Source organism: Daphnia pulicaria, chromosome 4, assembly GCF_021234035.1.
Source record: "Daphnia pulicaria isolate SC F1-1A chromosome 4, SC_F0-13Bv2, whole genome shotgun sequence".
Lineage (NCBI taxonomy): Eukaryota > Metazoa > Arthropoda > Branchiopoda > Diplostraca > Daphniidae > Daphnia > Daphnia pulicaria.
In genome coordinates, this window is record NC_060916.1 from 7,021,177 (window position 1) to 7,043,183 (window position 22,007).

Here is a 22,007-nt window from a genome sequence, read left to right on the forward strand (position 1 = left end):
TAACTTACGGACTATCTCCTTTCTGACGAAATAAGATACGATTTTGTTTAAATGGGAAAATTTTATCAGGACTGTATTGAAGTACTATTACTGGCTCGACGAAAACAAAAATCCTTTATTAATTTCTTATTTTATTTGCTTTTACGTAGCGCTTTTTTGGCATAATTCGTGCTGCTGTTGGCGGTCAAGAAATGTCAACTGTCTGGTCGTTTCTTTCACTATTCATAATGCTTTCTGTTTATTATCCTACAAGAGAAATAACAAGAAATAGGGCAAATGTTGACCAATTGGAACAAATAAAACTTCTGACGACTTACAAGGAGAATATGCTGGATAGATTTAAAGCTGATGAAAAAGAGACGAAGAAAAGGCGCGACGGTTTTACAATTAAACTCGCTAAAGGAATCCAATTTTTAGATTACGATGCACAAAATGAGTCGTACGACAAATATTTGGAACATGTCGTGTACGATCTCTCTGGTTATATGCTTCACACAAGAAGAAAATTAATAGGAAAATGTGATGGCTGCTGGAAGTCGTTGCGAAGTCGAGTTGCAGTTTTTACGGAGACAAATTGGTGGTATTGAAAAGCGTTTGAAAAGCCCAACCAAAAATATGTTTGCTGTGATTTTAGAAGTCGAAATAGTTCTTATCTTTGCACTTTGCATCTTACACTTTGCATCACAAGATGCTTACATTCGTGATTCATTCGACTCAGTGATCTCAAAAATGTCAGAAATGAAAGTCCATCGTATCTGCTGTGAATTGCATCGCAAAAACTTGCATCTAGTCTCATATACGAGTACATCGTTATTCGTTATCGGTTCCAAGGCAAATGGAAAAAACACGAACAGGCTGCAAAAGCAGCCTCTGTCCGTGATACCCAAAGAAAACTGTCGAAGATATCGCAACAGGATAAAAAAAACTTCAAAAGTCGTTGCTCAATTGGATTTGAGAAATAAAAAGAATGATGCCAAAAACACACTTGTCCAGAAAGATTCCAAAATCATACCTGTCAAGAATGATGCCAAAATAGTTCATCAAAAGGATCAAAAGAAAAAAGAAATCTCTCAAAAAAAGCAAGGAAAATTGAAAAAAAAACAAGAACAGGCTGCAAAGGCAGACTCTGTCCGTCATACACAAATGAATCTGTCGAAGATATCGCAACAGGATAAACAAATCTTCAAAAGTCGTTGCTCAATCGGATGTGATAAAAAAAAAAGAATTATGCCAAAATAGTTCATGAAAAGGATCCAAAGACAAAAGAAATCAATGCAATAAAAAAATCATGCCAAATATTCCACTTAATGTAAAGGCAAAGTCTGATGTAATTGAAATTGTTCCTGTCCTGCAAATAAGGGCAAGAAAAAAAACTCCCAAATTAACCAAAGCAAAGCAAGCAGAAAAGGAAGTGTGAAAGGATTTGCGGCTTTTTCATTTATTATCTGGTGTTGAAAAAAACAAACAAATAAAATGTGTTTTTAATAACTTGCTATGGTTTATATTCTATTTTAAGATAATTAAAATGAATATGAAGATGTCAATCTGAAATTATGAAGATGTAAATCTGAAATTATGAAGATGTCAATCTGAAATTATGAAGATGTCAATCTGAAATTATGAAGATGTCAATCTGAAATTATGAAGATGTCAATCTGAAATTATGAAGATGTCAAGTTGAAATAATCTGTAGTTTAGCCGATAAGCGGAGAATACAATGCACTGAGTTTAAGTTGCACTGATGCTGATGGGTCTTCGATGGTGCTTCACGCTGCATGTCGACTATTGAGTTTGAATAAAAGAGTTTCACATGTTGCTGAATGAACTTTATTCCACACACCAGGTACCGTCTTATAGTCACACGTTAGGTAATACAATATACCATTATTACATTCACATTACACACGATTATACACGGTACCTTAATGATAGGAGAGACAGAGAGAGAAGAAGCTAGTAGCGAGCTTGACATATACGAGGAAAGGGTTGAGGTGGATGCTAAACAGCATCCCAACTGACGGGTGTGGGTTTTGCCGCTCAACATCAAATGATACTTCCAAGTTAGTAACAGGTTGCACTGATGCTGATGGGTCTTCGTTGGTGTCACTGGCAGTGGCATTCTTCTTAGATGATTTACGCTGCATGTCCACTGTTACTTCCAAGTTAGTAACAGGTTGCACTGACAGTGACATTATTCTTAGATGATTCACGCTGCATGTCAACTGTTACTTCCAATTCATTAGTAGGGAATTACATTTTAAAATAAAATAGTGTCGGTACCTTTTCCTAGTACAGGAATTGCTCCTTTTGTTAGCCACCATTTTTTCTTGCTGTATATACACCGTTGAAGTCAGTCTCCCCTTTAACTATGTCCTGCTCTAGGAAATGTTTTGAGCAAATATGATCATTCTTGGAAAGCGTCTTGTCAGATCTGCCTCGTTTAGCAGTTTTTTTCCATTTGATGAATAAAGTGTCATCTTTAGGTACTTTAAACATAGGCACTTTTTCACTTTTCCACTTAACCACTTGAACAACCATAAACAAAGCATTTTTTCGGCATACTGAGCCTAAGATAACAGTCTTATTAACTCGTGTTTATAAAAATGCAGAAATTAAAGACATAAAACATCTAATTAAACAACATACCGTATTGTCGGCCTCAGCCGGTAACATAAACACGTGTTTAATATAATGAAATTGTCAATGTTGCGAAAGGCGCAACTTTCAAATAATTGTTCAATCATGAATTTAACATACAAATAATTGTCTTATCTAGATGAATGAGATATTAAAGGATAGGGAATTCAATAAAGCTCAAATGAAATCAATTTCTGGCCTCATTGATTAATATTTGTATATGATTAAGAACGAAAAAACCTAATTTTTACTATACCCCCGAGAGGCGAGGGGCCTCCTATACTAGCATACCTTGCGGGGTATCTTGGGACCCTTTACTGAACACCCGCAAGTTTTGGGGATAGCCGAGAGTGTACCTTTAATATTATATCGTGGTTTAACGTTCTTATTGGGCAAGTATAAAGGATATACGATTGAAAGTACGTGACCTAAGTATTATTATATTTACGCACCTGTCATCAGTTGTAACTTAAGCGTTTTCTAGAACTGCGTAGTTAGGCGCCAACTACGTGGCAATAGAAACGTTTGGGTATAAAACATGATGATAACGAGTTAGTTGTGCCATTGTTGTTGTATTGCTATTCAAGAGACGAGTTGCTGTTGATTGCTCTTCTTCTTTTGTTGTCATTTCACACTTCCTTAAAAACCAATGCACTATTCTACGTGTGGGAAATCGCCTCCTGGCAGTTCACTTTAAATTATTAGAAGTGTCGAGTTCTTCCTAAAATATATGTGAATGTAATTTATTTGGCTTAATTAAAAATTCTTGGACCGTAAAACACCAATCCTGGGTTCATGATGAAAGAGTCATCCAATCCCGCACATACATTATCTTCAAGGCTGAAGAAGGCCGTAACACTGTTACCTGGAATTTTGGAGATTATGAAAGGGAAGCTAACAGAAAGTTTTCTCATCAATCCACGTATAGAAAACTATCAAAAGGAATTCACTGAAAAATTAACAAACATAAAGCAAAGAACTTGTAGTATCTCAGAAAATATATGCGTCCATCACCTAATTACCCCCACTGAAGACATATCTGCGACCGTCCCTTCACTCTTTTTTTACCAAAAATCCATAAAACATGGAAGCGACAAGTAAGAAATTTTCTGGTAGCCCCAATGTAGCCACTTTTACATCAATTACTTTTTGAATAAATATTTAACAGAATAAAGAAGCCATCTACTCAAATTCATCCCTGGCTAAGGGATGCTGTATCTCAGTATATTTTACTGCTACGTGTATTACACAACACAACAATGAAACTTTCTTCACTGCTTCCTTACGGGATCTCTCGATGCAAAAAGTAGTTGGTGGAAATGAGAGAAGCACACCAGATTTTATACACGAGTTGAAGTGAGTCCGCATTGTGTCAGGATTGTATTATACCGTTCAAGATAAATGTTTTATTGTATGCAAGGTGATTGCATCTCTATATATTAATATATATTATTATTTATTATATATTATATATTAAGCAATCTCCAAATTACAATTAGTCAGATTGTTCTAATCACTATGCCTGATGGTGGCTTACTAAGCTATGCCTCTGTAACTACTAGACTAACAACTGATGTTGGGCTAGTAATAAGCTTTTTTTACTTGATTGTCTCTTTAACACGTCAAGCGAATGTAATTTTTAAATAAACAAATAGTTGCTCCATTTCAACATTATTCGCGTTTTCGATCAAAACACGTGTCTATTGCATTTCTTTATGTCATCATCGTAGTTTGACTGACAAGTGCCTGGGGAGTTAAATCAATACATTTCCGCAGAGCGGGTAAATGGGTGGCTGAAGGGTCTTAACCACAGCTTTTTTAGTTTGCTGCTTATGATGTACCTCTATAGAGGGTTACAAGTTAAACATCATTTTTGAATGCCAACAACTTGGAAGCGGAAGAAAAAACTAAAAAAATCAGATGTAATGAAGTTTTTTAACAAATCTTGAAATAAATTTCTCTAGAGAAGAAAATTAATGTTTAGCTTCTGACTTATTTCGATAAGTAATTCTTTTTTACTTAGCAAACGTGTTTGGAACTTCTAATTTTGTTGCACACTGGCTTGGCTTATTTAAGTCTAGTTGTTGCCGAGGCCCAGCTATCCAACTACATAGATTCATTAATTAAATTCATAGAACAATGCAACTGTTAAAAATTTGAAGATATGCCATTTCTTCTTTCTGACTTTTGTAAATAAAACATGATTAAAGGAAAACTAATAAAAAATGTAAAAAGAGGAAGGCAAACGTCAAGCTCATCACAGGCGTTTTTGCTCGTATTATTATATTCTTCTATGCGACTATTTGTAATGGCAATCAGGACAACAAACGTTATAACCATCATCGTATCATATTCTGCTATACTACTTTTTGTACCGGCACGTTTGATATTTGGTAGCGCCTTTTCCATACTTCCATACATTTACATTACATTACATTACATTACATTACATTACATTACATTACATTACATTACATTACATTACATTACATTACATTACATTACATTACATTACATTACATTACATTACATTACATTACATTACATTACATTACATTACATTACATTACATTACATTACATTACATTACATTACATTACATTACATTACATTACATTACATTACATTACATTACATTACATTACATTACATTACATTACATTACATTACATTACATTACATTACATTACATTACATTACATTACATTACATTACATTACATTACATTACATTACATTACATTACATTACATTACATTACATTACATTACATTACATTACATTACATTACATTACATTACATTACATTACATTACATTACATTACATTACATTACATTACATTACATTACATTACATTACATTACATTACATTACATTACATTACATTACATTACATTACATTACATTACATTACATTACATTACATTACATTACATTACATTACATTACATTACATTACATTACATTACATTACATTACATTACATTACATTACATTACATTACATTACATTACATTACATTACATTACATTACATTACATTACATTACATTACATTACATTACATTACATTACATTACATTACATTACATTACATTACATTACATTACATTACATTACATTACATTACATTACATTACATTACATTACATTACATTACATTACATTACATTACATTACATTACATTACATTACATTACATTACATTACATTACATTACATTACATTACATTACATTACATTACATTACATTACATTACATTACATTACATTACATTACATTACATTACATTACATTACATTACATTACATTACATTACATTACATTACATTACATTACATTACATTACATTACATTACATTACATTACATTACATTACATTACATTACATTACATTACATTACATATTCACTTATTTATTACACTTTCGCTAGATTGTGGTATTTCCTTTATAGGGGGCAAGAGTTTTACCAAAACATAAACCTTAAATTGGAATTACATCAAAATAATTTATTTTCCTTTTTTTAAAATTTTATCATATTTTGATCCAACAAAACTTTAGTGTAAAATTAAAGTAAGCTGGAGTATATTAATTATAGATATAATATAAAATTATCGTAATATGCGGAATGTTACACTGGGACATCATTATTGGGTATCACTAAAACTCGGGGGTCGAAGCTTGGGGGACGGGTTAATTAAAGTCGGGAAGTGCACTGAGGGGTCGCCATTGTGTCATCGAGTGTTGGACAGCGTGGGCAAAGGCCGTAGTGTAGAGAGAGGGAACGAAGTGGTTTGAAGATTTCTTGTTTTGTTTTTGTTTTTGGGTCTCCTTGTGGAAGAGAAAAAAAAGCGTTGGGAACATTAGGCATACGGCAATAGAACACAGGCTATGGCGTTGATATGGGTTTCCGGGTCGGTATAAGGCACGTCGTGGATACTGGGTATGTATATAAGATACAGCGTGGAACCAGGGCATATTCATCATTGGTAGACGTCATCGCTTGGTTTCGGGATATAGTGTGGACTTGTGGACACATTTACCCCACACTGGACGGGCGGCACCTCTGTGAACTCTGGATGGCACTGATTTTTTAAGTCTACCCGGCATGGTTGAACCTTCAAGGCCGTCAGCCGTTGGCCACCGGTACAGCCTAGGACCATTGCAGAGAGCAGAGTGCGCAGTTGCAGTGGGTAAACTATCAATAGCTGAGGAAGGGAGATCGGAAATAAAATGAGATTTTGGAGATACAGTTTCTCACACCCTGTCGCTCACGGGTGAGCGGTAGCAGAGAAAAATGTCTCCAAGCTGTAGAGAGCAGCTCGTTGCGTTCTGGGGTCACCTAAGAAGGTCTTAGGGCCCAGAATGCCACACGAGGGTACTCAAGAGAAGCCTCGGCTGAGACGTTTTGTTTAATGGATAAAGAGGCGCTTGGCTTCCCATACATCACGATTAGCCGGGATCGATGAAAGAGTAGGTGGCTAACTAATACTGCAGCTACTGTAGACAGCGTGGAAAAGAGAGCAGGGAAGCGAGAAACGAGGGCAGTCAAATAAAAAATGTTGTATGCAGGAGGCAGGAGAGTCCTTAAAACTAAAGCGATGTTGATGGGAGTTGAGAAAAAATTGCCCAAAAAGAATTTGGACAGCTTGTTTGGAAAGGTGTTGGTTGAGGATAGCCGCTTCCGACTTAACATGGGGAAAGAAAACTCTGGTGTTGGCACCGGCCAAGCTGCTGGTCCACTCTTGGTCCCAAATGGAAGAGACAGACTGTCGGATTTCCAGCTTCAAGGCCTCTTTCGATGGTCGCAGAAGCCCTGAGGAAAGGCAACATGGGCCGGCCAGTTTCGTAGTTGCATTAGCCAGGCCAAACCAGGGGTTGTTTGCGGAAGGAAGGCAAGTAAAGAGTGTAGTTTTAACCGCTATTTGAAAATAAGTCTCGCAATTCAGCCGCTCAAGGGAAGACATTTTGGACAGAGTTGACATGAAGGAGAAAATGTTGGTTGACGGCGAAAAAAGCTCGACTTTTCTTTAAGCCACCCTTAATTCAATAGGAATCGCTGCATTTTAGAGAAGAAGGGCTTCGGTCGACACTGTTTTAAAAGCACCAATTGCGGTTGTAAGAAAAGCTCGCTGGCAGGATCCGGCTTTTTTAATCCCTGTCTTTTAGTTGAGAAGTGGGGCCCAATAAAGAAGAGAGCAGCCATAGAGCAGAATAGGCTCATTAACAGTGAGATAGAGAAATTGAATGCGTTTTCTGTCCAGACCCCAGGAGGCTCGCAGGCAACTTAGCATAGCAAAAAACGCTTTCCTGGCGGCCAAAGCTTTGGCGTTGAAGTGCGAATGCCATTTTAGTCTTGAATAAAGAGTAAAGCCCAGGAAAACTGTTTCAGTTAATGGTAGAATCAATACATCGTTGATAGAGATGCTGAGGTGGGAAGCATTTGGGCCTTCGTGATGGAAAAGCATTTGGACAGTTTTGAGGGCGTTGAGGTTCATCTTTGACTGAAAACACCACAAAGAAATAGAATTGCACATTAGTTGAGGGTTGTGCGTGGCTACCTCTGGAACCTAATGAGCGGAGGCGATTGTCAAGTCGTCAGCATTGCCAAGCTTAGGTGAAGGAACGGAAACGATAGTCTGAGGACGTCATCGATGAGGATGGCCCAGAGAAACCGAGAAAGAACTCCACCTTGCGGGCATCCAAGGTTAGTGTTGGTGGAGCCATTATGCGACAATATAGCTGTCCGACATGACAAAAAACAAGAGACAAGACGGACAAGATACAATGGACAGCCTTTTTTGATCAGGGAAAAAAGTATTGTGAGATGCCACGCCGCATCAAATGCGCTCTTGATGTCGAGGAAGGCGACTGCTGTGACTTGTTTAGCCTCACCCGCTTTTTCAATAAAATATACAAGCATGACAGCGGACAGTTGATTTTCCTGGCGAAAATCCATGCTGATTTGCACTGATCCATATGAGTTGACTTGAGTGCCACTGAAGCCGCGACAGAATGACTTTCTCTAGAATTTTGGCCAGGTTGTTGACAAGACTGATTGGACGAAAGCTGTTGTGGATATAGAGTATGGCACGGACAAAATGTGTAGTTATGTAAGTTATGGTGGGAGTGAAAGGTCCGGAGTCAAACTAGTTCAAGGCATGGAAGGCAAAATTGTGTGAACACGGGTGTGAACAGACTCCAGCTTGGGTAACCAGTTCACGGTGGGGATCAGGGGCTCGGTGCGCATGGTTACACTGATGGTAGCCCTAGTAAGGCCGATGAGGATTAAAGGACATGGTATAGATCCTAGATCTGGCGTGGATGTTGATCCCAGTGTGTCCATAAGCTGGACATTTTTTGGTTGGCTTTTTTACTGGCAGCCAATCAGGGTGTGCTCCCTTGCTTTGACGACAGACGTTTCTAGACAGAATCGACCACGCTACGAACAAAATTCTTCTCCTACAGGTGACAACAAAAAAACAGTCACAAACAAAAATTTATTAAAAATTAACCAGATTGAATTGGGGATAGAAATAAAAATTAGGTAATAAAGAAATGAATAAAGTATTCACTGTTAGGAAGAAAAGGGGGGGGAATCAGAGTCATAGATAAGAAAACAACTTTTTTTCCGAGAAGAAGTTGGTTTTCTCATAAGACGCTGTAGGAGACACACACCAACTTGGACACAAATTTGATTTTCGCATTTGCGGAGAATGCGCAACGCAGGACATTTGACTACTCTAGAGGGAAAATGGGACGAATGGGAGGGAGGAGGGCGTATGAAAAAAAGGGGACCCACGTTTCCTCCCGGACTGCAAAAAAAGGGACGATATATGATAATATGGGAGGGAACTTGCGCGATTGTATAGTAGTTTATGATCCATTAAAAAAGTGGCAAATACGAGACGAAGAGCTGGTGCTGCCGCCATCCTTACTGTAGACCAGTAAGAAACAAAATCGTGAGAAAAAAAGAGATGAAAATATGAAAGGAACCAATAGATAGGGTAGAAACGACGTGTAGTTGTCGCAGAGTTGGACCCAATTTTGAGGTGAGGAAAGGCAAAGAATTGTGTGAGGGAGTAAAGACAAAGAGAAGCAGCAGGTCGGAGACTCAAAACTTTCCCTTTTACTGGACCACCATAATCTCTAGATGAACGAATTTAGACCCGTGTCCTCCCTAATAATTGTAAACTTGAACTCTTGGCTGATAGCAATTTACTTTGCAGCAGTTCTAAGACTCCGTTTGAAACCGAAACGCGTCTCCAGCATAGGTGAACTTTTACTTTATGACTCTATAGAGTCGCTTTACTATTTACTCTCTACCTCTCTTCCTGCCCCACTCTTCTCTTTCTCTCTATCTTGGTCCTGGCAATCTCAAAGAGCAATCTCGAAGAGAGTTTGAACAAAGTGGACGAACCTTTTCCTTGCTTCTGTTGGGTTTGGTTTCATTTTCAAGTTCGTCATATTAGATTTGACCGAAACGAGCGTGTACGCTTGGGGTCTTTCATTTCCGATGAAAGTCGGAAATTTTTCACCAAATGTTTTTTGACTGACTAAAATGTCGTTAAAATCACACTGATTTTTGAAGTTACATCTTTGAAATCAGAATAATTTCGACTCCACGCACAGCGCAATCATTCGTCACCTGTAGAGATTTGACGAAATTTGTAACTGGAGATGAGAAACAACTTCAATATGCTCTTTTAAGTTATAGATCACCATCAACGATTAGTTCCGTCCCTCATCAAAGAAAATTTGAAGAAGCAACTATTTCCGTAAATAAGTCAATAAGGCACAATTTTCGATTTTGTAATCATTTGCGGCAATAAATAAAATAGGAAAAAGTTCAAATTTTCAGCAATGATTACTTTTTTAGTGTACAGTATCCTGCAATAAAATCCGAACACCTTGGTCTCTTTCTTTATTTAAAAAAAAATTTTGGCATTTCTTTTCTTAATTCTAATAAATGAACTTTTTAAAACAATTAATTATACAGATAATATGAAGTCTTCAAAGTTAAAATTAAAAAATATACATTGAACTGGGCTTTTGAAAAAGAGCTGTGTTCGGATTTTTATGCAGGATCTACAGTTAAAATAAGAAGCTGATCATGTAAGAACTTCACCCTCAAAAAATTAAAAAAAAACAGGGTTTTGGGTTTTTTTTCATTTGCGCAATAGTATATTTCATTTTTCTATTAGTATGATTTTAACGACATTTTAGTCGGTAAAAAAATTTGGTGCAAAAATTCCGAATTTCATTGGAAATGTAACACCCTGGTGTACGCTAATTGAACTACACTCTGCTGTATAGGCCTTCTCAACTTTTGTAAGGCCACCACTTTCCATCTTTCCTATTTTTTCTGAAAAAAAAATTAATCGATTTAATACAGCATATACAATGCATACATATAAGGTACGATGCTGCATAGGACGGCGGCAACGGATTAGATTGTTAGTCGTTAGTCGCGTATCTCTCGAGTCTCGAGCGATTGAACCCGATTCAACCCATGGACTACTTTATATAAGGACGGGACTCTTCGCCTATCTCGCCGTGTTAAAGCTAGTCGGGTGGGCTATTTTCATGAAAAAATTAATAAAAATATCAAAAATATTCAGTTTTTTTCGCTGATTATAACTATGTAGATAAATCTAAGTAAAATTAACTAATCAATAAGATATTTTAATTTTACTTTCAGCAGTAAGGGTAAAAGTGGGAAACACCGGTGCCCTCTAGCAACAAAGCACCCTAAGCTCTTGCCAATATTACCTAGAAGGTAAAAGAGAGTTAGGCAGCTATGTCAGAGGAATAGAGATAAGAGAGTGGTCTCTCTTGCACGCAATGCGTATCTGCTTGTAAACTTACAAGAGCTTATGAGGTTTGGTTCCTAGATGGCACCGGTGTTTCCCACTATTTCAAATTTTCAGTAAAGAAAATTGAAATATCTCCATAAAGATAAATTTTAGGGATAGGAACATTAGGTAATTAAATAATTATTTTTTAATTCTGATTCCGATTCGCCCGAAAAAAAATTTACACGGCCGACATAGGAAATGCCGAAGAGTCCCGTCCTTATATAAAGTAGTCCATGTTCAACCGCGCCTTCCTGCGTAATTATATTTCGCTCTTACATGCGGATTGGTTAGGTTTTAACCCCAACCAAACACATTGTCATAAGTTGTTTTTTACATGAGCTTTGTTTATACCCCTTTTATGTATGCTCTGTTAAAAAGCTCCCGAAAAAATTAATATTTAGTGTACTTATTTTAATTTTTTTTAAATGCGTGTTTTTGTGATTCGATTAAAAGTATTAAAATAAAAGAAAATAATAATTTGGAAAAATGAACTTATAACTGAATGAATAAATAACTAAGTTCATTTTTCAAAACGCCATTGTTCATGGCAGTTTGTGTGTCCCATGAGAATTTAGCAAGAGAAATGTCGTTTACGATAGAAAAAGAAGCTGTGGTGTATATTGTTTTCAATTTTGGATTAATTGAAGATGAGAATAATAGATTTTCAACTTTTGAAGTTAACACAGAGGCTTTCATAGTGGGAAAAAATGATTCCTTAACCTGGATGCTCAGCTATCTGTGGTCGACATTTTGATGTTGATGACATTATTAAAGGGAGAGAAATAGATGGAATTTTCCAGCTATTCAAGAAATGGACCCTTAAATACCTTGCTGTACCCAAACACTTTCTATGTAATATATTTTGCAAATTTTAATTTGAAAACTGGTATGTTCCTGAAGTAACTAGACAACTTTTACGTAGGCAAACCTGTTGATCCTCTTACTGAATCTCTTGATTGTTTTCAAGCTAAGAAAGGTACATGAATCCCAATCTTACTATTTTTATTTTACAGGTAGGCCCAAGATACATAACCCATTTGCTGATTGCAACAAAGAACATCGTAAAGCTCTTGCTTCCAAATCTTCTCATAATGGTAAATGTATTTCTAGATCTAATATCATCATATTGTTGCATACATTATTCCAAGGTATGTTGAAAAAATACTGAAATTTTTATCACAGGTGGGACATCTAAACAGACAATATCCCTGTGGAATTTAGTTTACTAAATTACCAAAGGTTTAGGGGCCTTTAATGCAGCACAAGTTACAGTAGTCTGCTGAGAGAGGCACCCCGAAAGTCTTTATTGGGAATTTTCTCGACCAATCAGAATCGAGGAAATCCGAAAAACACGATTTATGGTATTTTTAAGGTTTAGTTTTTAACTATAAGGCATGACGAAGTTAGGTATAGAGCTTATTAGATACTTCTGAACCTAAAAATAGAAACTATGTGATTCTTTTAACCTTTCGATGCATTTAAAAAGTGAAGTAGCGGCTATTTACTTTTTGACGTCTGTGATTTTCCCAGATCTGATAACAGATGGCGCTACATTAAGTAAATATCAAACCATCAAAAAGCCATAGTAAGAATCAGTTAAAAAAGAGTGGCCTTTTTTAACGTTAGATCAATCCCACCCATATCTTAAATTTCAAACTTAGATCTAAAATTTAACTAACTCTAAATTCCGAAGGCGCCCAAGGGGCTTTATCGCTTTCGTAGGAAGTATTAATTGCAATATTCTGTCATTCCAACGTTTGAATTTTTAGTGAATAGTTATAAAAGTAAGTCTTAATACGATTTACCATATTATTTGTCTTTATTTCTCATTTAAGTTGTGAAATCGGAAACAAACTGTTAAATCACTATTTGTAATCAGTTCCACGGCATCCTTGGGATTTTTTTGACATGAAACAGCTTGCTTATCAGAAACTGCAAGCAGGTAGTAGTTCCGGTTGCGCTGACTCACCTATTCTATCAGTGTTTCGTAAGTTTTCCCTTATCTCCCTAGTCATAGTCGTATCGGACCATCACTTAGTTTTCACGCTTCACACGGACAAGTGCTGAAAAAATTTATATTGAAAATACTTCTGTTTAATATTTGTACAGTAATTTTCACATTTCCTATATCCTTTTAATCTATTTGACCTGTTTGCATATCTAAAGAAGATAAGTTTGTTTACAGGTTCTCTAGCTTGAGTGACAGCAACTGTTTTCATAGCTTTGGGATTTTATCATATTTCTACAATGGCTTCAATTTCCAAAACTCCAATTACGATAGCTGATCAGGCAAAAGCTGCAGCTGCACTTCAGAACTTTTCTGTTTCTTTGTTCCAGGTGAGTTTACATAAAACTAATGCCTTTTAAAGTAAAGAATCTTTATTTACTAAAATTTTTCCTGTTGTATTAGGCAGTTGGAAAGCATCATAGCCCAACAGAAAATGTTTTCATTTCTCCTTTTAGCGTTGCTGCAGTTTTAAGTATGGTAGGTGTTGGTGCCAGAGGCAATACAGCTGTACAACTAAAGAAATCAATGGGCCTTACAAACTATGTAGCTGAAAATGGGAATAGTGATAGTGTGATTGGAAGCCTTATTCAAAGCATCAAGGTAAGAAATCCAATACATTACCACATAGTGTAACATATTTTTAATAAAATTGCTTTAAACATGAATCGTTTGTTTGCAGGGTGATGAAAAATTTACTCTCGTAGCCGCTAATCAGCTTTACGTTGCCGAAAAGTATCAGCTCACTGATGACTTTAAACAAAACTTGAATGACAATTATGGAGCCGCTGGGCAAACCGTTGATTTTGCCGTAGATGCTTCACGCAAAAAAATCAATGAGTTGGTGGAAGAATTCACCCAGCAAAAAATTAAAGATCTTCTACCTGAAGGTTGCTTTCTTCATTGAGAAAATCAGTCAGACATACTCATCATTCTACAGATTTTAACTAAAATCATTATCTATTTATATTAGGATCGGTGAATTCTTTAACCAAATTGGTGTTGGTCAATGCCGTATATTTTAAGGGAAATTGGATGCAAAAATTCGACTCGTCGCTTACCGCAGTACAACCTTTCTATTTAGGATCCAAAGACAAACAAAAGAATGTTAATATGATGCATATTGATGCGGAATTTCGCACTGGATACATCGAGAGCCTGGACGCTCGACTTTTGGAGCTGCCCTATAGGGTTGTTTCAAGCTTTAAGGAATACCTCGTACAGATATTATTTTTACCAAAATTCTCGTCATATTTCAGGGTTGGTTTTTTAGCATGTTCATCGTACTTCCCAACAAAATTGATGGGTTGCCTGCAGTGTCTCCTATCTTTTTTTTACAAAAATTTTTCGATACTAAAATTAATCCCCCCCCCCAAAAAAAAAGTTAAGTTAGTATCCAAAATACCGAAAAAAATGCTCCGATAAAAGATAGTATCTGGAAAAAATAGTCAAGATACGAAAAAAATAAGATATTTCCGAATTTTTATGGTGGGCTAAAGATAAGATAAGTTAAGATAAGATAGTAGTTATTTTTTAGCCAAAAAAGCGAAAAAAAGGAAAAAGAACATTTGAGTCGATAAATTGTTTAATTTCTTTATTGTATTTCACGACAAGCAAATTGAACAGTGTAAAACTGTTCAATTTTTGCATTGTATTGCACGACAAACCGGTCATTGAGTTACTCATACCTGACTAATCTGAGTGATAAAAATGATAATTCAATATTCAAACAGCAAGTCAGCAACTCAGCAACAGAGAGATAACAAAAGAACACTGCTGCTGTATTTAGATTATATAGTATAAAACGAATGGCAATATTGCCGGTAAGGGTAGGGCACAAAAAAAATTGAAAATACTTAGGCCCTACTGGATTTCTTGGGATTAATTTGCAAACACTAGATCACAGATCACACGCAATGTGATTAAAATCTCAGAGAGTACAGAGACTCAGAGTCTTAGACGAAAAAAGCTCGACTAATTCGCTGAAAGCATGGCTGAAAGTCTGCAACGTCCTGATGAGTCAGCTGTCAGCTCTCAGTATTCTTAAATCTGAAGTCTGAACAGCCTTGGCCTTAAAATTTTCGAATTTCATACCTCAAAGTAAATCATTTTTCTACCGCTAGATGGGATCTTACGGTTGTTAATATCGTATCGGTAGCGGAATCGATACCGATAGTATTGTAACGAGAGTGACAGATGGTTGGACCGTTTATTAAGATGAAGTATACAACGTGATGCGATACAATAGACTGATCCCGGTTGCCCGGCTTGGATGTTCTTTTATGTCGTATCTGACGGAACTATCTGACACTTCCGGTTTGGGTCTGTTCTGCATGCTTCCTTCACGTGCTATGCTATTTGACTAAAGGCTATTGATCTAGCCGTTACTGATACATGGGTCAACGGATCTATATGATAGTCGTGAGACATCCGTTACAGTATCGCCGTTAGCGATACTTAGTATTGAGTCAGTATCGGCGATACTTTTTAAAAAGGGGTATCGGAAGGGTATCGAAGCAGTAACGATCGATACTCTGATAGCGATATTTCGTCTGTCGTTACAGTCCTTGGTGTACGAAAAAAAATGACATCGCGAATATTTGTCTGGAAAACTTTTTTTTAAATATTTTGGCCCAGCCTCAAAAAGTGGAAATTCTTTATTCCATTACATGAAGTGTTAACCGAATTTTTTAAATAAAAAAGGGGAAAAAAACAATTGCATGAAATTAGTAATTTTATGAATTTAAATGTTTCAAAAGTATCGGTACCGGTATAAACAAAAATAATCGGTATCGCGATACTTTCGAAAACCAGTACCGGTAACGGTATCGCCGATAGAAAAAAAAGTCGAGTATCGGTATCTCTATCGCCGATATTATTTTAAAGTATCGTTAACAACCCTGATCTTAAGTATCTTATCTTTTAAGGCAAAAGTTACCATTATTTTCATACCCTAAAGTTGAAAATACTTAATTGTAACTGAATTTGACACAAGATACAAGATACCAAAAAGATACAAAAAATATCTTATCTTAACTTATCTTTTACGAAAGATAGGAGACACTGACCTATATTAACTGATGCTCTGCTATAAAACAGCTAGTTGATTGAAAGCAGGAAATTTTTATTATATACATAATTTTTATGAATACAACGCCTAGATTGAAATAACTTTACATATTTGGGCTAACCGTTACTAGCTATCCGTGGTTAAACTATGCTGGATTTATTTAGCTTAATTTTATGAGCCAAACGGCTAGCTTAAAATATCTTTACGTAAATAGGCTGGCCGTTACTAGCAATCCATGTTAAAATTACCGCTGAACGCAAGCAGCATAGAATTAACAGGTTCTAGCTAGCAACTAGCTGGTAGAAACTAGGCTGATGCTCATGTTCATCAGTTATTTAAAAAGCAGATAGAGAGTTATGGCCAGCCTATATTTGTGGAGCTGTTTTTTTTAGCTAGGCGTTCTAGAGACTAGCTAAACGTTTCGTACTGGTGATTTTGCCTGTTTCCTGCGTGTTTTATCAATGATCTCATATACATTTTATTGGGATTCTTATTCTCTGATATTTTCTTTCATTTCCTCACCTTAGTTATCATCATCGTCTCTATAATTCTCATTATATGAAACGCAATTAAACCCCTCGCGTCAAAATAATATTCATCGATAATAAAATATTTAGTGTTCCAATGAAAACAAAAAGATTTTAAATGTGCATCACAGTTTGGTCTCTGTAGTTATTTTGTAAGAGAATCTCTAAACCAGAATCCCATTCCAAAATTTAGAAACATTTGACTTGCGGTTGCTGATTTTTTACTAGCACTCTTTGTTCGATACTTATTGTTGTCATTTGTTTATTTTCTGACACAAGACAAAATTCAGTTATTGTTTGTCGGTAAAACGAACGAAAATCTGATAAAAATCGTTGTATTTCGAATTCATATTTTTTTTCGATTACTTGCACATAATGCATAGTAATTACACCAATAAATATAATTTTCTTTCAAATAAATTTCACTGTTAGTACTCGGAAACCTTCTGGGCAGGAGCAGAATAGACTGGTGCAGCCATGGTAGGAGCATTGTAGACAGGGGAAGAATATACGTTGGCACGGGGGGCAGAGTAAGAGGGTGTGGCATATGAGGCAGGTTTGTATTCTGGGTACTTGGCTTCACCTTCGTACTTGACATTAGCAACGTATCCATAGCTGTCAGCTCTGTAGGTGACAATCTGGGTGCGGCCATCGGGTAGAACAACATGGTACGTTCCGGTGGTTACTTTACCGTCACTGCTCTCGGAATGAGAATAGTCGAGGTTATCATTATAGTATCCAGCCTCCTTAACAGCCCAGTCAAAGTTGTAGGGTTGAGCGACCTATGAAATAAGGGGGCCGACATTGATTTCATATTTTTTAACAAAGTAAATTGATTTAATAAAAAATGAAACTGAACTTACATAGTGGGTTTCGTAAGAGGGTGATGAATACATTGGTGCCGAGTAAGCTGGGGCCGAATACGCCTGGGTAGCAGGTGCAGCATAAGACGGAGCTGTGTAAGCCGATTTGGCAACGGCTACAGAGACGAGGGCGGCGAAGATGAAGAACTATAGGAAATCAAATTAGTTTTAGCTAATTATCGTCAACATGTTTCAAACATTTTCACCAATAAAACTTTTTTACCTTCATGTTTAAAAGTTTTGAAACGGATTGAGACAGTTTGGTAACTGATGCATTTTACATTCAATGTTTCTGACTTTTATACCCTGAATTATCTCACTGTTGCTGAAACATATTTTTAATCATGGAATGTTCTGTCACCTAAGAGTCCGTTGAGAAAGGGAAAGTGTTTTATTTTTAATTTCAGCAAAGGCGTTTTACCGCTAACGTTCACTCCAGTTTTACTAAGTGACCTTCTCAATCATGATTTCATTTAGGGTAATAGGTCAACTCCTATAAAAGATGGGAATTCCCCCAACATGAATCAGATAATATGTATAATTATAATGGATATACAAACTGCTTTGACTTGCGGCATCTCATTAGATTAAATAAAAAAACTGGAAAGAGAACAAAATTTAAAATTAGCCTTCCTTGCACTCGTACTCTGTCACAAAAACACACGTTCACATACTCATAGGAATAACGACACCTCTTTCTTGGCAGAAATCTTTTGCATAAATAATTACCTGTATGTCTATGTATATTATCGGTTCATTACTGAGTCGAAGGATTCGTTTAATTGTGATCGGCAGGTATTTCTTTTTTCTTCACTTAATGTGGATCAATCGGTTTACACTTTCATATAGAGCTACGAATTTTTATTCAAAAAGCTAATAGCTATTTCAGAAATCCCAGTTTCTTCTTTTTTATATTAAGCCCGGTATTTGAATTAATAAAAGTGAATACAGTTTTTCTTATCATGGGAATACGATAGTACAGTAACAATATTTGAATCCTGACTAGATGCTTTCAATGCCTCAGCGACTTCAAAATAATATTCATCTATAATAAAATGTTTAGTGTTCCTATGAAAACAAAAAGATTTTAAATGTGCATCACAGTTTGGTCTCTGCAGTTATTTTGTAAGAGAATCTTTAAACCAGAATCCCATTCCAAAATTTAGAAACATTTGACTTGCGGTTGCTGATTTTTAACTAGCACTCTTTGTTCGATACTTATTGTTGTCATTTGTTTATTTTCTGACACAAGACAAAATTCAGTTATTGTTTGTCGGTAAAACGAACGAAAATCTGATAAAAATCGTTGTATTTCGAATTCATATTTTTTTTTCGATTACTTGCACATAATGCATAGTAATTACACCAATAAATATAATTTTCTTTCAAATAAATTTCACTGTTAGTACTCGGAAACCTTCTGGGCAGGAGCAGAATAGACTGGTGCAGCCATGGTAGGAGCATTGTAGACAGGGGAAGAATATACGTTGGCACGGGGGGCAGAGTAAGAGGGTGTGGCATATGAGGCAGGTTTGTATTCTGGGTACTTGGCTTCACCTTCGTACTTGACATTAGCAACGTATCCATAGCTGTCAGCTCTGTAGGTGACAATCTGGGTGCGGCCATCGGGTAGAACAACATGGTACGTTCCGGTGGTTACTTTACCGTCACTGCTCTCGGAATGAGAATAGTCGAGGTTATCATTATAGTATCCAGCCTCCTTAACAGCCCAGTCAAAGTTGTAGGGTTGAGCGACCTATGAAATAAGGGGGCCGACATTGATTTCATATTTTTTAACAAAGTAAATTGATTTAATAAAAAATGAAACTGAACTTACATAGTGGGTTTCGTAAGAGGGTGATGAATACATTGGTGCCGAGTAAGCTGGGGCCGAATACGCCTGGGTAGCAGGTGCAGCATAAGACGGAGCTGTGTAAGCCGATTTGGCAACGGCTACAGAGACGAGGGCGGCGAAGATGAAGAACTATAGGAAATCAAATTAGTTTTAGCTAATTATCGTCAACATGTTTCAAACATTTTCACCAATAAAACTTTTTTACCTTCATGTTTAAAAGTTTTGAAACGGATTGAGACAGTTTGGTAACTGATGCATTTTACATTCAATGTTTCTGACTTTTATACCCTGAATTATCTCACTGTTGCTGAAACATATTTTTAATCATGGAATGTTCTGTCACCTAAGAGTCCGTTGAGAAAGGGAAAGTGTTTTATTTTTAATTTCAGCAAAGGCGTTTTACCGCTAACGTTCACTCCAGTTTTACTAAGTGACCTTCTCAATCATGATTTCATTTAGGGTAATAGGTCAACTCCTATAAAAGATGGGAATTCCCCCAACATGAATCAGATAATATGTATAATTATAATGGATATACAAACTGCTTTGACTTGCGGCATCTCATTAGATTAAATAAAAAAACTGGAAAGAGAACAAAATTTAAAATTAGCCTTCCTTGCACTCGTACTCTGTCACAAAAACACACGTTCACATACTCATAGGAATAACGACACCTCTTTCTTGGCAGAAATCTTTTGCATAAATAATTACCTGTATGTCTATGTATATTATCGGTTCATTACTGAGTCGAAGGATTCGTTTAATTGTGATCGGCAGGTATTTCTTTTTTCTTCACTTAATGTGGATCAATCGGTTTACACTTTCATATAGAGCTACGAATTTTTATTCAAAAAGCTAATAGCTATTTCAGAAATCCCAGTTTCTTCTTTTTTATATTAAGCCCGGTATTTGAATTAATAAAAGTGAATACAGTTTTTCTTATCATGGGAATACGATAGTACAGTAACAATATTTGAATCCTGACTAGATGCTTTCAATGCCTCAGCGACTTCAAAATAATATTCATCTATAATAAAATGTTTAGTGTTCCTATGAAAACAAAAAGATTTTAAATGTGCATCACAGTTTGGTCTCTGCAGTTATTTTGTAAGAGAATCTTTAAACCAGAATCCCATTCCAAAATTTAGAAACATTTGACTTGCGGTTGCTGATTTTTAACTAGCACTCTTTGTTCGATACTTATTGTTGTCATTTGTTTATTTTCTGACACAAGACAAAATTCAGTTATTGTTTGTCGGTAAAACGAACGAAAATCTGATAAAAATCGTTGTATTTCGAATTCATATTTTTTTTTTCGATTACTTGCACATAATGCATAGTAATTACACCAATAAATATAATTTTCTTTCAAATAAATTTCACTGTTAGTACTCGGAAACCTTCTGGGCAGGAGCAGAATAGACTGGTGCAGCCATGGTAGGAGCATTGTAGACAGGGGAAGAATATACGTTGGCACGGGGGGCAGAGTAAGAGGGTGTGGCATATGAGGCAGGTTTGTATTCTGGGTACTTGGCTTCACCTTCGTACTTGACATTAGCAACGTATCCATAGCTGTCAGCTCTGTAGGTGACAATCTGGGTGCGGCCATCGGGTAGAACAACATGGTACGTTCCGGTGGTTACTTTACCGTCACTGCTCTCGGAATGAGAATAGTCGAGGTTATCATTATAGTATCCAGCCTCCTTAACAGCCCAGTCAAAGTTGTAGGGTTGAGCGACCTATGAAATAAGGGGGCCGACATTGATTTCATATTTTTTAACAAAGTAAATTGATTTAATAAAAAATGAAACTGAACTTACATAGTGGGTTTCGTAAGAGGGTGATGAATACATTGGTGCCGAGTAAGCTGGGGCCGAATACGCCTGGGTAGCAGGTGCAGCATAAGACGGAGCTGTGTAAGCCGATTTGGCAACGGCTACAGAGACGAGGGCGGCGAAGATGAAGAACTATAGGAAATCAAATTAGTTTTAGCTAATTATCGTCAACATGTTTCAAACATTTTCACCAATAAAACTTTTTTACCTTCATGTTTAAAAGTTTTGAAACGGATTGAGACAGTTTGGTAACTGATGCATTTTACATTCAATGTTTCTGACTTTTATACCCTGAATTATCTCACTGTTGCTGAAACATATTTTTAATCATGGAATGTTCTGTCACCTAAGAGTC

General features: G+C 36.3%; 4 protein-coding genes across 4 annotated transcripts; 1 reads left to right on the top strand and 3 right to left on the bottom strand.

The window, feature by feature from the left end:
* The first annotated feature begins 13,474 nt into the window (after positions 1–13,474).
* Positions 13,475–15,562, top strand: LOC124337660 (leukocyte elastase inhibitor-like). The gene is made up of 7 exons (XM_046791701.1): positions 13,475–13,605; positions 13,683–13,834; positions 13,908–14,105; positions 14,185–14,392; positions 14,476–14,693; positions 14,762–14,818; positions 15,437–15,562. Exons 2-7 carry the CDS (start codon positions 13,745–13,747, stop codon positions 15,560–15,562), a joined length of 897 nt encoding a protein of 298 aa, XP_046647657.1. The 5' UTR covers positions 13,475–13,605; positions 13,683–13,744.
* A 1,856-nt stretch (positions 15,563–17,418) lies between these two features.
* Positions 17,419–18,230, bottom strand: LOC124335790 (cuticle protein 18.6-like). The gene is made up of 3 exons (XM_046789246.1): positions 18,186–18,230; positions 17,963–18,109; positions 17,419–17,881 (listed from the first exon to the last, which is right to left on the bottom strand). Exons 1-3 carry the CDS (start codon positions 18,189–18,191, stop codon positions 17,528–17,530), a joined length of 507 nt encoding a protein of 168 aa, XP_046645202.1. The 5' UTR covers positions 18,192–18,230; the 3' UTR covers positions 17,419–17,527.
* A 1,023-nt stretch (positions 18,231–19,253) lies between these two features.
* Positions 19,254–20,067, bottom strand: LOC124335794 (cuticle protein 18.6-like). The gene is made up of 3 exons (XM_046789252.1): positions 20,023–20,067; positions 19,800–19,946; positions 19,254–19,718 (listed from the first exon to the last, which is right to left on the bottom strand). Exons 1-3 carry the CDS (start codon positions 20,026–20,028, stop codon positions 19,365–19,367), a joined length of 507 nt encoding a protein of 168 aa, XP_046645208.1. The 5' UTR covers positions 20,029–20,067; the 3' UTR covers positions 19,254–19,364.
* Positions 20,068–21,091: 1,024 nt separating this feature from the next.
* Positions 21,092–21,905, bottom strand: LOC124335784 (cuticle protein 18.6-like). Its single transcript, XM_046789241.1, has 3 exons — positions 21,861–21,905; positions 21,638–21,784; positions 21,092–21,556 (listed from the first exon to the last, which is right to left on the bottom strand). Exons 1-3 carry the CDS (start codon positions 21,864–21,866, stop codon positions 21,203–21,205), a joined length of 507 nt encoding a protein of 168 aa, XP_046645197.1. The 5' UTR covers positions 21,867–21,905; the 3' UTR covers positions 21,092–21,202.
* Positions 21,906–22,007: the final 102 nt, after the last annotated feature.